General features: G+C 41.7%; 1 protein-coding gene across 1 annotated transcript; it reads left to right on the top strand.

Annotated features, from left to right (window-relative positions):
• Positions 1–387: 387 nt before the first annotated feature.
• epb41l4b (erythrocyte membrane protein band 4.1 like 4B) lies at positions 388–16,024 on the top strand (the record flags this gene model as incomplete). Its single annotated transcript, XM_083918065.1, has 22 exons — positions 388–1,262; positions 3,494–3,598; positions 3,690–3,732; positions 4,196–4,274; positions 4,553–4,597; positions 6,028–6,080; positions 6,648–6,768; positions 7,457–7,544; positions 7,639–7,727; positions 7,904–7,973; positions 8,140–8,309; positions 9,317–9,426; positions 10,074–10,107; positions 10,410–10,443; positions 10,591–10,694; positions 12,641–12,780; positions 13,244–13,365; positions 13,929–14,089; positions 14,253–14,405; positions 14,608–14,728; positions 15,068–15,201; positions 15,961–16,024. The coding sequence occupies exons 1-22, from the start codon at positions 984–986 to the stop codon at positions 16,022–16,024; spliced, it is 2,319 nt and encodes a 772-aa protein (XP_083774191.1). The 5' UTR covers positions 388–983.
• Between the last annotated feature and the right edge of the window lie 1,094 nt (positions 16,025–17,118).

Raw genomic sequence — 17,118 nt, forward strand, 5'->3', positions numbered from 1 at the left:
AGTATGGAGAAAGCCTCTTAGGTCTTCATGATGGCAAATGTTTACAGAAAATATAATTGAATAGGTACCTAAATAAATATTTATATTTTTTAAAATCCAAACAAATAAAAAAATGTGTAAGGGGTGTGTTTTGTTTAGACGTGGACTTAATTATCATTCCTTTGGGGACCTCCTGGAAACCCTTCAACGAACCTTGAGGCGCCTCGAACCTCACCTTGGGAACCAGTAATGATAACTAGTCCCTCTCCAGTCTCCAGGCGGACCCGCGACAGACAGGCGGCGCTGGTTCACCGGCACTGACGGGGGTCGGCCAGTCTGGAGGAGCAGAAGTTTGTTCTGCGCTGTGTTTGTGCGCAGGCGCAGATCACACTGTTTGTCCAGTTTCGTTGGTTGACTTTTTACCTGTGAGGTAGACTAGTTTCGGTTCGCCGGTGTAGAATAAGCACCAACAACAAAACCACCGGGTTCCAGCTCAGAGGTGAAAGACTTTCTGCCCCCCGGCACCGTCCCCGGCCCCGTGTGACTCCCACTGCGGAGCGTCGGACGGGATTTCTCCGGGATTTTAGAGTCGGTGCGCAACAGCGAGCAAGAGCAAGAGGCAGGTGCACGGGAGAGGACAGGACGGGGAGGAGGAGGAGGGCTGCTTTTATTTCCGTGAGAGAGTCCTGTCGTTCACACCGGGGCAAAAATGATTGGAAATCAACTGGTTGGCGCCTCGGTGGTCGGTGTGTGCCAGTTTCATTAGTATGCGTCTGGAGTCCCCCGCTGCTGCCGACATCCAGCCTGAGGACTGAGCGGCAGCCCTGAAGTCTCCTCCGTGCCTGCTGAGTGACTCCTCGCCCCGGGGAGGACGAGGAGGAGGAGGCGGCGGCAGAAGAAGAAGAAGAAGAAGGAGAAAAAGCGGGTCCGCGGCTTCACGGACTGTTGTGCGGAACAGTTTCCACGGGCACAACGCGGACCTCCTCACCTCGTGGATCGGGAAGATGATGGGCTTTCTGCGCCGGACGTTTAGCCGCCGCTCCCGGAGTCGCTTCCAGACCGGAGAGAGGGACGAGCGGGACGGTAAAGGGGGAGGAGGAGGAGGAGCAGGTGGGGTGCATGGGAACCCCTTGCTCCTGGCCCATCAGCAGCAGGTCGTACACGCGCCCGCCGTGGTCAGCGGGGGAGCATCGGTCCACATCCCGGCGGCCGGGACGGCGAGGACCACCATCACCTGCCGCGTCCTGCTGCTGGACGGCTCGGATGTCAACGTGGATTTGCCCGTGAGTGAAGCGGCTCTGCGTGTAAACAGAGTAGACATGGCGCAGGACTAGTTGGTAGTCTAGGTCAATGTGCGTGTGTCAAAGTGCGGCCCGGGGACCCCGTATGGGACGTTGTGGGGCTTCTTGTGGAGGTCTGGTAAAAGTGAGGGACAGAGGGGCTGAAATTGATCCTATTTATCCTGGAGTAAGAGTTGTTGTCAATTTACTTTCAACTTTTTAAAATTCAAATTACAATGAGAACCTGCAGCTCAGGTTGATCTGAATAATTTCAGTTTTATTATAATGTAGTACAAGTTAAATTGAGCACAAACCTGGTTTGAGAATATCTAATGTAATATGAGTTTTTGTCCTATCAGGCCCTACACTGCTTTTTATTTCCCCTTTCCTATTATTCTAGCAGCTTCAATTAGATCAAACATTTCGCTTGGTCGATTAGATGGTTAGTTGGTTGACGGATCAACTGATTACTTTGATTTGCTTATTCAATCAAAAATGAAAACTAGTGGTTCCAGCTTATGAAAAGTGAGGACAAGCTACTTTTCTCAGTTTTATATTGCTTTAAATGTAATACTTTGCAGTTTGGACAAGTTGCTCAAGGAAATGAGCAACTTGAGACGTGTGTTTGGTTTTTGTTCTTACCATGTTTTGGTTGTTTATTGGTCCTAAACAACTACAGACAGAATAATCAGTTGCATCCTATAAGTTAAAGTCCTCAATAATGTTTTTATTTGAAGTTTGGCATTTATATATATATATATATATATATATATATATATATATATATATATATATATATATATATGGGTGCATGTGCCTCTTGCTGTACAGAGAGAGGGGCAGCTCCAGATGGTGTCATGATCAGCCAATTCATCACATTACTTCCCCATTTCTGACTGCTGGGAAATCGAGGCCGCCCCTCCTGTTTGCTCTTTTACAGCACCTTCCTCTCACTTTCTCCTCTCAGTCTATTTGCCTGTGTCTGATATTCCTCAAGCAATCTCCGCTCTCCCTCTCCTAATCTTTCTCTACGCTCCCTCTGCGGCCTGCTCCCTCACTCATCATCTTACTCTCACACTGCCTCACCGTCCTCCTGTTCTTCCATCCATCTCCCTCTATTCCCTGACTCCCTGTTCTGATTTACGACTATGTGAGGGGGCTCTGTGTCACAGACGAGAGCTACAGTACGAGCGTGGATGGTGGGATGATGAGCTGGTGTGTGGGCATTCGTGCGTATGTGGCTTCTCGTAAGATGTTTTCATTTTGAAGGTTGCGTGTGTCACTGAAGCTGCTGCGTGCATGCGTCACCTCTGAAACACTTGGGGTCGGTCTGTAGTGGTAATCAGGGTATAGAGTATTTCTCTCACAGTCCAACTGGGAGATTACAGTACAGCGATAACACAAAGACACAGGGCTTGTCAGGCTTGCGGCTTATAGTCACAGGTGTGTTGGAACAAGTTTGTGCATGTCAGGTGAGCTGAACACAGCTGAAACTCACCTATTAAGGCAAGTCTGTCACCTCAGACAAAACACAAGGTAGAACAGGAACAGTAAAAATATTCCCTCAAGTATGTGTGTGTGTGCGTGTGCATGTGCGTGTGCATATGTGTGTGTGTGTGTGTGTGTGTGTCTGTCTGTGTCTGTGTGTGAAACTGTTGCCACTGCATGTGCACTCATGTGATAGAGGCTATGATTTCAAATCGGCCTTTCTAAAACTACATGCTGCAGAATATTTCTGTCCCCAATCCCTTAATACCACTGATTTCCTCACACGTTTATGCACTCACCGGGAAGTTTAGACTGGTTATCAAAGATCCAAAGTACAAGGCTGTCATCTTTCTACACACCCACTGTGTGATTTAAGGGCCAGACTGGGGTGAGGTCCTCATGCTGGGCGATGAGGCGCATCTGGCCATGAATCGTTCAGATAAAGTCTGGGACAAAATGATGCCAGTTGTGCGTAACTGCGGTTGTTGTTTGCATGTGTGTTATTGGCAGAATATGGTCGCTCACGGGCTTTCCCTTCTCTTTTTGACCCACATGCACGCACACAAACATCCACTTTAAGCCATTTTGCTCCTTTTACAGAAACCTGGTCTTTCATGCCTAAATTTTAGGGAAATGCGGTAGCCACCTGAATGGTTCAACTCAAGTTTTAAGACTCAATTTATTTAGAGAAGATCAGGTTACTGCAGCAGGAAAGCTAAGAATAAGCTTTGTTCTTCTTTTTGTAGAGTAAGTCTAAAGGCCAGGACCTTTTTGACCAGATCATGTATCACATAGATCTGGTGGAGACAGACTACTTTGGATTGCAGTACATGGACACAGAACAAGTCTCAGTGAGTAACGAGCTCTTACTTCTCTCGCAGTATAGATCACAAACAGATATCATTCATTTTCACCTTATTCTTCTTATTTTCTCCCTTCTAGCACTGGCTGGATATGTCCAAGCTTATAAAGAAACAGATCCGAGGTAAGTTTCAATGCGGTTTGTTTTTCTAATTAGGCCTAAATGTGCAGTGTGCTGTATGTGCATGTGGAAGCAGGTAAGTGGGGAGCAGGTGGCGCATTATCCGCTGTTGACATGGCGATTAGCATGTGCATTGGGAGCCGTACCCTTGTTTGCTCTCCAGCTTGTAACAAGGAGGGTGAGTGAATGGTACAGGAAGAGACTGATGTTGTCCTACTTGCTCGCCAGGTCCTTTTGTAATTTAGGAGCCCAAAAGGAAGTCTGATTGATGTTGAAGTGAAACAGGAAAGAAATCATAAAGTAGGTTACAAAGAAATGTGGATGAATAAGGATTTAGACCTGTCTGAAAGTGATGGATGAAATGAAAAGGATAAAATAAATCATAAGAAGATCTAATTTGATTGAATGCATTTTTCGATGAATTACTACCTCACCTTATTTTTCATATTTGCTCTCTCCCTTTAAGACGGGCCTCCATACAGACTATTCTTTAGAGTAAAATTTTACTCTTCGGAGCCAAATAACCTGCATGAGGAATTTACAAGGTAAAAATCTCTCTCTCTCTCTCTCTCTCTCTCTCTCTCTCACACACACACATGCACACACACACACACATCTGGTTTTCTCAGGAGCACAGTGTGGAGGTCCAAAGGGGACATGGGGCTAATTACTTTGCTGCTGTGGGCAGATTCAAATCAAGGCCAGACGAATGGAGACTTGTAAAACCAAATGATGTGTCAGAGATGAGGAAAACATCAATTGTTTTACGTTCTTGTTCAGTGTGAGTCTCTCACTCTGTTGTTTGTTTGTTTTACACCGACAGATATCTGTTTGTGTTGCAGCTTCGACAAGATATACTGTCTGGCAAGTAAGTTCCTTTGTGGCCGTTGATGCATACAAATGTGAAAATTACAATATCATACACCCAGAGACAGATGCACATGTATAGATACACACATATATCATCATTTTATATAGTATATGCATGTGTTTATATTACATATTTTTTGGACATTTAAAGGAATAATAAAATGTCAATAGTTTGGCATTTTTGGAAAAACGTTAATTTGCTCTCGGAAACTCATGAGTATCTTCATCACTTGAAACATACTGATAATTATTCTAATGAGAGACCAAAAGTTTACAACGATACTAAATATGATCATGAATTTAAAATGATAAATTTTTTTATTTATTTTTTAAATTAAATAATAAAACTGTAATGTGAAGGGGTTAAAGGATAAGATGATGAATGCTGAACAACTTTGAAGCTCCCATATTATGTTCATTTTCAGGTTAATACTTTGGGTATTTTGGATTATTTGGGTTTCTGCTCGAACATGTTTACATGCTTTAATGTAAAAAACAACTATATTTTTATAGTTTTCCTCATACTGTCTGAATATACCTGTATTCACCCTGTTTGAAACACTCAAACTTGGTCAGCGCTTTTGGGTCTCCCACATTTGCACTCTCGTTGTCAGAGCGTTTTGATATTTCACAGTATTTATATAGCACCTCTACCTGCTTTATTATCAAAAGACACGGCAATCTCACTTTTTAAAATAAAAGTCTATTAGATTCTAGAAAATGCCTTCTGCGCTTGTAGGAAGTATCAACCTCATTATTGTAGTGTAAAAGACGATATATAGTCTTGGACTGCTTAGTAAAATAAAAGTGAAATATCTGAATAAGTTTTAAACAATCTCTTGTGAACAGAAAAAAAAACATTCTTCCTAAAATAAAGTAGTATAAAACAAGTCGCCATAAGTCCTTTGCGGGTTATTTCTCCTCATCTGCGAGAACTTCTGGTTCTCACAAGTAGCGTTAAAACCTGGTATAAACACACTCACCAGCGGGAGTGTACAGGCAGGTCACCTACATTTGAGTTTGGGGGACTTCTGTACAGTGGAGCCTGCTTTCTCACACAAGAAGACAAACCTGCACACACAAACACACACTCAGACAGAGTGTTACCCCTCTCCCTCCTCCTGACTCTAACTGGGCCACGGATCCCCAGAGTCCATCTCTATTATAAAGCTCAAGATCAGGAACAGAGGAGGTCTGCTTATTTTAGGAAAAGGGTTGCTCCTCTTCTCCTTAACACACACACACCCACACACACACACACACACACACACACACACACACACACACACACACACACACACACACACACACACACACACACACACAGAGTGTATGTGTATGTCGTTCTAACACATGATAACATGTACACTATGAATGCACTTGCATTAAAAAACAGCTCATCACCGGTGTCTCTTTTTCTCTGGTCAGATTGAAATGTCCGTATGACGTCTCAGTAGAGCTGGCGGGGTATTGTTTACAGAGTAAGTAGACTTTTAGATTAATTATTTTAATAATATACGGGAAGCCGTTAATCTCCATTCATTTCACTGTGATATGAAAGTCTAATTGTTGTATATAAGTGATTATTTATTTATTGCCTAACTTATCATTGGCTGGTAAAGCAGTTGTGAGGGTCTGGTTTCTTTCTCAGTGGTGTGTTTTTTTTCACATCCGGGGTTAGAAAAAAGCAAGAAATATATGATTGCAATATGAATTTGGTGGTTCCTTACATCCAAAAGGTTTCTCTTCTGCAGCCCGACCTCAAATCTCAAATGTCAAAGCTTCCTTAATGCAACAACAAGGGAAACAGTTTAAGTGTTTAGAAGTAAAAACCACTTTAATAAAAAATGGTTTCAGTCTGCAGTTAGATTTATATATAATGTGATAACTACAACGCAGACATGCAGAAATATGCTGAACTACGGCACAATGGTGCTGTAAGTGGTGAGGAGTCATGCTGCTCTGCTCCATCTGTATTTAAAAAAATCTTATTTTTTATCTGTCTTAAATTGAGATATTAAGACGTGTTTGTGTGCATCCATATCCAGGTGAACTGGGAGACTGCGACCCCTTGGAGCACTCTCCTGAGCTGGTGTCTGAGTTTCGTTTCACCCCCAAACAGAGCGAGGCCATGGAGGCGGACATCTTCGGCAGGTGGTTGGACCTCAGGTGAGTTTGAAGCTAATAATGAATTTAGTGTCAGACTTGTAGAAAATGGGACTTTGTCAACTCTAAAAATCCAGGACATTTCTACACATGCGTCTGCACTAGTTGCCACAAAACTTATTGGAGAGCGTCCAGTGACCTGAGTAGGTTTATCTCCTCATTGGACGAAAAAACTGGGGCAAAAAGTCTGAGCGCTGAGCAGGAAAGGAAGTCATTCTGCTGCTGCCTTTCAGCACCAGAGTTTGTACTGTTGAAGGCATCTAAATTTCACTCTCCCTCCGTCCTCTCCTCCTCCTCAGCCTCGCTCTCACTGGTTTGTATGAAGGATTAAGGGATTAGTCCCTGGAGGGTCTTGATTGATTCTAGGCAGTATTTAACCCGGCCGCGGTCTGATTGCTCCCATCTCGGATTAGATTACATACACATATGCTCCGCTTCACAGAGCCAACTGAGCCACACAAGGACAAACTCACACTGAGTTCATTCTCACACACAACACCAAGACTGAGTCAGGGACGGAGCCAGAGTTACTCACTGAGTGTTTCCTTCAGAGCAAACACCAATTACCAGTGGAGGTCACGCAGAAAGTGGCGTTTTAGATAGTTGTCTTTTTTTAAAGCAGGTTGCCACGACAATGTGATATTTTTATTGTGGAAACGCAGTATGATGGTGTCTCATTTTAAATCCTCAGGGGAAAGAGTCCATCTCAAGCAGAGATTTCTTTTCTCAACAAATGCAAGTGGCTGGAACTTTACGGAGTAGATATGCACTTTGTCAAGGTGCGTGAGTTTGTTTTACTATCATAAGTGTCACTACATTACAGGTGTGTTAGACAACTTAATGGCTGAGTGTGTGTGTGTGTTGTGTCTTCAGGGCAGAGATGGAGGAGATTATGCACTCGGTCTCACTCCTACTGGCATTTTAGTATTTGAAGGCTCCAATAAAATCGGACTCTTCTTTTGGTAAGTACATCGAACGCATTTCTAAGCCATTTTGAATTATATATGAATTGTTTTACATTTTATGTAGCATTTCAAAATGTTTGGGAACCACTGCTCTAATCATCTCAACCTGCTTAAACCAACATGAGGTACTAATGTAAAGTCCTTGCTTTTGTGTTTCTTGGTGTGTTATCCAGGCCCAAAATCACTCGGCTGGACTTTAAAAAGAGCCGACTCACTTTGGTTGTGGTGGAGGACGACGATCAGGTTTGCATCCTGTCACTAACACACACCCTGCATGCAAACAACCACACACACACACACACACACACACACACAAACACACACACACACACACACACACACACACACACACACACACACACACATACACGAGGAAGCTTAATGCATTTGTTGTCCTCTGACTGTGCAGGGTCGGGAGCAGGAGCACACGTTTATGTTCCAGCTGGACAACTCGAAGAACTGCAAACACCTGTGGAAGTGCGCCGTGGAGAGCCACGCTTTCTTCCGGCTACGCCAGCCAACCACAGGCAAGGCCAGCCGCAGTGACTTCACACGACTTGGTTCTCGCTTCAGATTCAGGTAGAGCTCGGAGATGGACACACGCACCTGTTCTTCATAACTCATAAAGTGTATGATTGAAGTGCACTGAAGAAGAATAACTCAAGTTGTCTCACAGGTAGTTGTGGCCAGCACTGGAGAAGGGAACTAGTGTGTCACATAAAATAGAGCCTTTTGTATCTATGGTTACAGTGTATCTATGGTTACATGGACCAGTTCCTATGGCGACTGAGATATTCCCTTTATATTGTTTGTTTTCTTCTGACTATTATCAGAGATGGTCAGAGCAAATTTCTCACACTTGAAGGGCACTTCCAGTCATTGGCTGGAGCAGCTTAACAAAGCGTTGTGATGTCTGCTTTTCTCTTGGAGTCAGTGGATAAATAACTCAAGTTACAGGGGGTGGAAGTAAAAACACAAACACCTGTAGAAGGTTATGTAATTGATCTAATAACTTATCTAGGGCTTTTTGTTATTAGCACTTTGTGATAGAAGTAAGTATTTAAACAGATTACATACCAGGAGTTTATGTGCTTTGAGGATGCAGAAAAAAATATGCAAATATACACACAGAAGCACGGATAGAATACACTGAATTAAAAAAATGTACACACACAGAATTTAGCAATAACAGCTATATTGGAATAATACATTTAAACAGCTATAAATATAGAATATAAAATACATGATAAAATATGCATATGAGTAAAATATAAATAAAAAGATGCATATTTGTTTAAATAAAAATATCTGAAAAAACATGTCAATTCCTTCATATGAATTATTATGTATTTTTGCTTTACCTGTGCTTTCCCATCAAACCTCTCAAACTTAAAGGAATGATTTTTAAAAAATCATATTAAACAATTTTAGAAGCAGTTTTCCTGATAGAGACACAATAAAAACTGTCTCAAATTTAAAACTAATTTATTTTTAAATCCTTAAAGTGAAGTAACTCAAGTCAGACTGCGGAGCGGTCGCTGTGTAGTTACAGCTTTAATACTTTTCACCCTGTGTGTTTGTCTCAGCGGTAAGACAGAGTATCAGGCCACTCATGGAGGCCGACTGAGGAGAGCCAGCACATTCGAGAGAAGGCCGAGCAAGAGGTACCCCTCCCGCACGCAGTCGCTGGGCAAAGGTGAGTCTTATCAGCACATACAAACGTCCATGATTAACTGCACCTGTATAGTCCTTTCCTTTCCTGTTCTCATAATGGTCACATACTATTTGCATTCGGTGTATTTTAGTAAAAGGAAAAGCTACATTCTGCAAAATTGTAATAGAAAATGTTTAAAAATAACTAAAATTGAGAACTAATTCAACTGGTTCAACAACTTCTTAAAGAGACAGGTGCTTAAAACTCACCTTTTGAGACAGAGGATGAATACAGGTATCTTCAGACAGACATTATGAGAAAAATAATGTGTTTTTTGAACATTAAAGCATGTAAACATGTTCCAATAGAAACCCAAAATACACATATATAAGAAGAAACAGCTCTGTGCTCTTTATTCCTAAGCCAGGTTGTCAAAAACACCTGCAGTACTCGCTCATACTTCCCATCTTCTGTGAGCTACGGGCGCTTCACAAGCCCACAAGCCTCTAATCAGGATTTGGAGCAGTCATTTAGCCCTGCATTACAAAAATATAACAAAGATTCAAGTGTTGAGCACCGGAGTATCATGTATGAAAAGAGTCTGGAATGAAAAACAGACTCCCATTAAATAAAAGATAAATGAAGGTAAAGTGTAATGTTCTTGCTGCTCTTCTTTTCTCCTTTGTTAGTTTCCATTTCCCCAGCCAAGCCATCATATATCAGGTAAAATACAGAAAAACACCCACAGATATACATGATACACACATTCATTTCACTATACTTGTGAGGACATTCCATTTATTACATTCAGTCCTTATCCTCTAACCTTGACCTTAATCCACATAACGGTCTGGATAATCTTAACACTAAAAAAGCTCTTTGTAAAAGAAAAAAAAATGGTTTTGTAGATTTTTCCCCACATCTTTTGAGGATACTGTTCAAAACACTTAAACAGATAAAGAAAATGTTTTCAGATGCTTTTTTAATCTGCTAGCCTATCCGTGATTGTTGTCCGTATTTTCCAGCTCACACGCCAGCCCTGATCCCAGCCTACATCGAGTGAGTGACCTCAGATAACCTACTTTTATAAACACACACACACACACACACACACACACACACGCAACAGCCACTGATCTGGCTTCGCTCTTATGACAACATTTAATTTCAGCGTCTCTTCAATCCGTCTTCTCTCCTCCCCTCCAGTACCAGCACAACATTCCCATTGGCCACGAGCCGTGGCACCCACCCCGCCCGACGCTCACGCCTCCAGTTTACCTGCAGCCCTCCGGACACACACCATCACACAGGTAAGTCAGCCGAGCTCAGGGTAGTGAGACACTCGAGGGCGTTGTTGTGGACTTATTTCCTGGAAGATGATGCGAGTCAGTCTTGGGCGTCCTCGTTCAGAAATTCACTCATCTCACGTTCCATGTTATCTGTTTTTCATCACACTTCATATCACTCATAAACCTCACATGTCTGTGTCTTGTCTACCTCCTTGTCTTGTGTGTGGATGTCCATCTCCCGATCACGTTCAGGCCTTCTGTTGAGTCCGCGAGTCCGGTGTCCAGTCATCCTCCCGTCCCTGAGCGAACCAGCGGCTCCCTCCCAGGATCCATCAGTGTGGTTTACAGGGATAAGGTCATGACCGCACTTTGACCTCTGTTTAAACTGGGAATCTGTTTCCAACGCAGACTCTTAAAACTGAAAAATTACTACGGACCGGTGTCTCAGAGAGACGAGTCCTGATGGAAGGACTCTGCGTCATCCTCATCACCTCTGCCATCATCAGTTTGTCACATCCCCTCATGTGTTTCAGTGCACGGCTTCATGAAATATCCCAAACATCGGTGCAGAGGGAGAGACACAAGGCAAAGATGTTTGCATGTTAGGTGCATGTTCTGAAAATAAACAGGAAGCTAGCCTTTTTAGTTTGTCCCGCTTATCAACGCGGTTAACAGTTGCATCAACTGTGACAAACAGCTGATGGAGGCATTTAAGGCACTTTAAAACTGACCGCCCTTTGTAAAAGATTGCAACAAATGTGTCAAAAATCGTTCTCCTGCTTAGTTTGAACACAGACATTGATAGACATAGATTTTGTGTGACTCACACTTTGAAATTATATCAGTATCTCAGCAGGAAATCCATAAATCCACCTACAAACCCTGGAAAAATGAGACACTCCTTATTACTCCAGGAGTTGCCTGAGAATCATGACTTCTTTAAGTTTTCTTCAGTGTCAAAGTAATGCAGTGGTAGCCGTGTGTATATTCTTGGGTACAGGAACGACTGATTCGGCATAATCAATATGTAGCTCACAGCTAATTACATTATACTTCCTGTTTACACATTCCCCCAAATTATGGGAACTAATCCAAAATTAGAGCATGACTATTCTTTTGAAGTAAGACAAATGCTAACAATAACAGTGAAAGAAATCGATTGCACTATTATTGTTTTTTTGCTATAGCGTCTAAAGATACTCTCAAACGCGACACTCTCCTCTTGCCGTTCATATGCAAATAAAAAGCGTCAGACTTTTGAAAACCCACAAATAAAATAAAGATAGGAGCAGGTTTAATAGCTGTGCCTTGCTTTGTTTGTGGACTTTTCCCATCTCATCGTGGTTGGTGTTTTAATCTTTCAATATGTTCGAAGCTCCAAGATTAAGTGTGTCTTCACGCCTTAGAAATCTTATGACAGCTAATTTATCCAAATCACTTTAATTTGAGATAAATTAATGCGAGTGCTGAATTAAGTAATTCTCAAGGGGGTCGAGTTGACCACGCACTGTATGCTGGTTTTGGGATTAAGCTGCTTTAAGATGTGTAGTTGTAGTTGAGTGTAAAATAGAAGTGTGAACTAGAGTCCTTCATATGTGGTGTTGGACTTTCAAAGAGAGCTTTTTGAATAAACTTTACATTGTTATAGCAGGTTATGGATACGCTGAATCAACCTGTCGACGCAACATGTGGACAATGTTTTGCTGTTGAGTTGTGTTTGTGTGGACTTTTACCCACGTTTACTCAGATCACATGATGCCTTTAGGGATGTTGCCAATATTGCTTGTCAAATAAACAAAACGTTTATAAAGCAAACATTTGCAAAGATCTGTCTTTCTTTATTTTAAAAGCCAACTTCCACATCTGTCTGCAGTTTGATTAGAATCAGTTACTAATGATTTGTTTGAATATAAAAGTTTGTAGAAAATGAAAAAAATGTATATTTTGATCGCACGTGTCGTCTTCAGTTTCCCTCTGAGTAGTCCTGCTTCAGACCATCAGTTCAGCGTTGAAGAGAATGAGACTTTGTATTCTGGCAAGATCCACCACCATCATCGTCGCCACACACACAGCCAGGACACGCTCTGCCACACGCACATCAGGAACAGTGAGTACTCTCAGGCTGAGGGAGAGCTGTCCAATCTGTGATGTGTCCAGACTTTAAACTGATGCTCTTTTTATGCTCATCTCTGCGTGTTGGTCAGCAAACAGATTAGCTTAACGTTTGGGATCCATTTTTTCAGAGGACTGCATCTGGCTAGATAGAGGACAGGAAAATACGTTTTTGGGATGTGGTTGAACTGCCCCTTTTTATGTTTTCTTTCTTTCTTTCCCTCTTTACAATTTTGATTTGCTCTGTTTATGTACAAAAGTTTCTATAATAATGTGCCACTGTGGATGTAAATCATTAATATAATACATTGATACAATCAACTTTTTAATAAACAGGTGAAGAAAACAAATGAGCCTGCTCAAGCTAAACAACCAAACGTGTCCATAAAAAAGCAGTCTATATAATAAAAGATGTAGGCCGTAGTGCGTTTCATCTTATTAAACTTTGTGTGCATTAGAACGCAGAGCTCCTCACTGCCCTGCAGATGAGTTGGACATCTCCCAGTCTCTCCTCAAAGCTCTGGAGTCAGAAAGTGATTCTGCCCCCTGGCCTTCGCTGCACGTCAACATTGACAACAAGGTCAGACACTTTCCCACACACAGTCGTCCCATTCTTGTCACAATAAAGTTTTTTTACCCACTTTTTTTAATTAATTAAAATTAAATTATTTTTATCCAAGCGCTTATTTATATGTGTGTGTATATGCATTTATGTATTTATATATATATTCCTTTGCATTTTTTGAAATCTTTTTTACTATATTTCTATTTATTTCATTTTGGCAGATATAATTCTCATTACCTTGTGTAGATGACTGTTTTATATATATATATATCTTATATATATATATATATTTATCTATATAGTTTATTTAATTAGTTGGCTAAAGGATGCTGGATATGCATTTATAGATATTGCACAAAGATTATATCATTGATAATAATGAGTTACTGTATTGGGAATGCATATTTTCTATGTGTCGGTGCACACACACACACACACACACACACACACATATATACTAACTATATATACTGTACATACATACTCTTTTTTCTTAATGTATCAAAATGGGAAACTCAATAAACACATTGTTTAAATAAAAATAAATTTCTTTACCTCCCTCCCTGTTCCTCTTCCAGGGTGAGGAGAAGCAGTTGTCTGAAAAGTCTCTGCACCCGCCTGCCTCCCCAGCGATGCTCCCTGATCATCTTAAGTGTAACATCCTCAAGGCCCAGATGGAGGCCGCCTTCAGGGTGAGTACCAAAGCAGACTTCCACCTAAACCATGTGTGCTGTGCAGCGTAACTAACAGCGATATCCTCTTCTCACACACGATGAAGAAGGAAGCACCGACGGAAACCCTCAACGACAGGTTGGTGCCCTCATCCTATCTTTACATGCTTACATGTGTTTTAGCACACATATTTGACTCTCTCCCTGTGTGATGATGACTCTGGTCCTCAGGTATCAGAGCTCCTCCCAAGACTCAGCTGCATCCAGTCTGACTGCGGACAAGACGCCACATTGGCAGGACTGCAACCCGACACCAGAAATGCTGCATCCCAAAGCCAATGCAAGCACCAACCGCAGAAAACGACTGGTCAGACAGTTCAGCTTGTGAGTACACATCACCTCCCAACCAGCACTTGAGCTTTCACAAGATTGACATTGCACTCTGAAAATGATTACTCCAAAGAGTAGACTTGGAGCAAAAAAAAGGGTTGCCACCACCCCCTCTTTGAAAATTTGAAAATGGTACTCAGGTCAACCTGCAGGTCGTGTTAGTCATTCGTGCTATCTGAATTTATTACTCGTACAGTAACCACGAAGATGAAGAGAATCTCCCAGAAGCACTTGCAGCCATCTCCTCCCAGAGTACAGCAAAGTCAGGATCTACCAGCTCTCTGGACAAACAGATACAGCCGTCCATATACCCACAGGTAACAAACACAGACACACAGACACAGACACACACACTCCTTTAGAACCCTTTAAGAATGCATGTTTGTTGAATGCACTCCACTCCTCTAGTTGGGGGTTAATTCAGCCTCTCAGCATCACCTGTAAGTCAACAGAGGAATATCTGTGTGTGTGTGTGTGTGTGTGTGTGTGTGTGTGTGTGTGTGTGTGTGTGTGTGTGTGTGTGTGTGTGTGTGTGTGTGTGTGTGTGTGTGTGTGTGTGTGTGTGTGTGTGTGTGTGTGTGTGTGTGTGTGTGTGTGTGTGTGTGTGTGTGTGTGTGTGTGTGTGTGTGTGTGTGTGTGTGTGTGTGTGTATTCAGGTGGATAATATGCCAGCGTTGGAGCTGGGTAGTCCATGCTGTCCCTCTCCTTTGCCCTCTCCCCACCTCTCCCCTTCTTACTACCGTAGCTCCATTCCTCGCCTGGCCCCTTATCTTGCCGCACATACCGACAGGTAACACACCTTTATCCTCTATGTTTTCTGGGACACGTTTGTTGCAAAAACCTTCCTGCAGTGATCTGAAGTAAGCATTTTCAGGGGCATCGTGGTGGTCAGGTTAAGACGCATAACCTATAACTAGTGCTGCAACTAATAAATTATTTTCGTTATTGATTAATATGCTGATTATATTCTCAATTAAGCTATTAATAGTTTTGTCTATCTAATGAGAATAGTAAAAAACATGTCTGTTATATTCCGCACAGCCTGGTGTCTGACCAAGAGTCTAAAATCGAAATATATTCAGTTTCCTCATGTGTGACACAGCAGATTTTCACATTTGAGAATCTGGAACCATAGACTGTATAATAAAGATTAATACATGGACTATTATACAGCTTATGGCACGAAAATGCATGTGGCATTTTAGTTTAAAAAAATTAAACGATGAATCGATTACCTAAATAACCATCAGTTTATTTTCACTTATGTAAGGACGGTCTGTGACATTGATTAATAACTAGCCCAAAATAAATAACTTATTTTATTGCTTTTTCTGTAGTTACGTCTTTCTGCCTTTGTAATGCAGTTGTCTTACCCTGTCAGTGCTTTATGGTCTTTATTATAGCAAAAATATTTTTATGCTGCTCTTTTGGCCACATCTCGAGTCGTGAAAGAGAGGTTTTAATCTCGATGAGACTTTTAGCTGGTTACATAAAGAAAAATGTAATGCAGACTCACTTTTCTAAACTTCGTATCTGTTTTTGTTTGTAGCGGAGAGGAGATGAGGTTGGACAGAGAGAAAATACTAAGAGCCCTCCTGATGACGGAGCTCTGAGACCTTGACCCCTGTGACATCATCACGAAGCGCCGCAGACCTGGCGTAAAGCGGGGAACAGAGGTCCCAATGTCATCGGCTGCAATCAACATTTGTATCTTTGCATAAAACATTCAGCGGTCATAAATATATATTTGCAAAAAGGCAATTGTTATATTTGCTTAATTGTTATTTTAGGAGGACTGTTCTTTATATACTTTAAACAGAAACTATTGAAACTGTAAAGTGAGATCGAACACAATAGACTCACAGACTCACACACACATTACAGACAAATACAGATGTGACCGGTGCTGCCTGCATGATAAATATGTTACATAATGAAATATTTATCTGATTTTCTTTGTTTTGATTTTTATGTCATTGCCTCATCAACACCGTGTCCATGTTGATGCCTAAACTGTATTTCAGACAGCGACTGTTGAAGCATTGATCTACACTTTAAAAAACAGAGGCTGAAGTGAAAGTAAAGACACTTTCATATCAGTTTTTTCAAAATGTAAATAGACATGTATTTAATATGCAGGTAACAGAGTAGAAGTTATAAATGTCCATAGGTCATATATCCATTTTTGAGATGCCACAACATTTGCAGCATTTGAATTTTAAGGCACTTCCTGAACAAAGTGAATGAAATGTAAACTATTGAGACTGGATTGTACTGCTGCAGTCTCAGTCTGCCCACTAGAAGGAGACAAATCTGAAAGTTGCAGCTGAGCACATTGATCCTGCGTTACAGGTTGTAATGAGGAACAGATCGTGAATCAGTTTGTTGTTTTTGTTTTTCATCCATTTTTCATCACAAGTCAAAATGCAAAGCTGATCTCATAAGTCGTTCTTGGAAATGAGCTATTGTTTAAGCATAACCCTGCTGCTCAACAACTTTATTTCAGCCCTTGTTTTGTCGCAACCACATCTGAAGCGGCTGATGATCTGCTGCTGTGCTGTATGTGTTGATTGTGTTATTCCTGCCTACGGTTGGATCTTAATAAAAGCCACATCATCACTTTGACAAACTCTGTAGCAGCATCTTTGGTCTCTGCACTGACATGGGAATGTGGATCAACCTCGCCCTGCGTGCCTGTACGGTAAGT

The sequence above is a fragment of the Echiichthys vipera genome (assembly GCF_963691815.1).
Source record: "Echiichthys vipera genome assembly, chromosome: 8".
Taxonomy (NCBI): Eukaryota; Metazoa; Chordata; class Actinopteri; order Perciformes; family Trachinidae; genus Echiichthys; species Echiichthys vipera.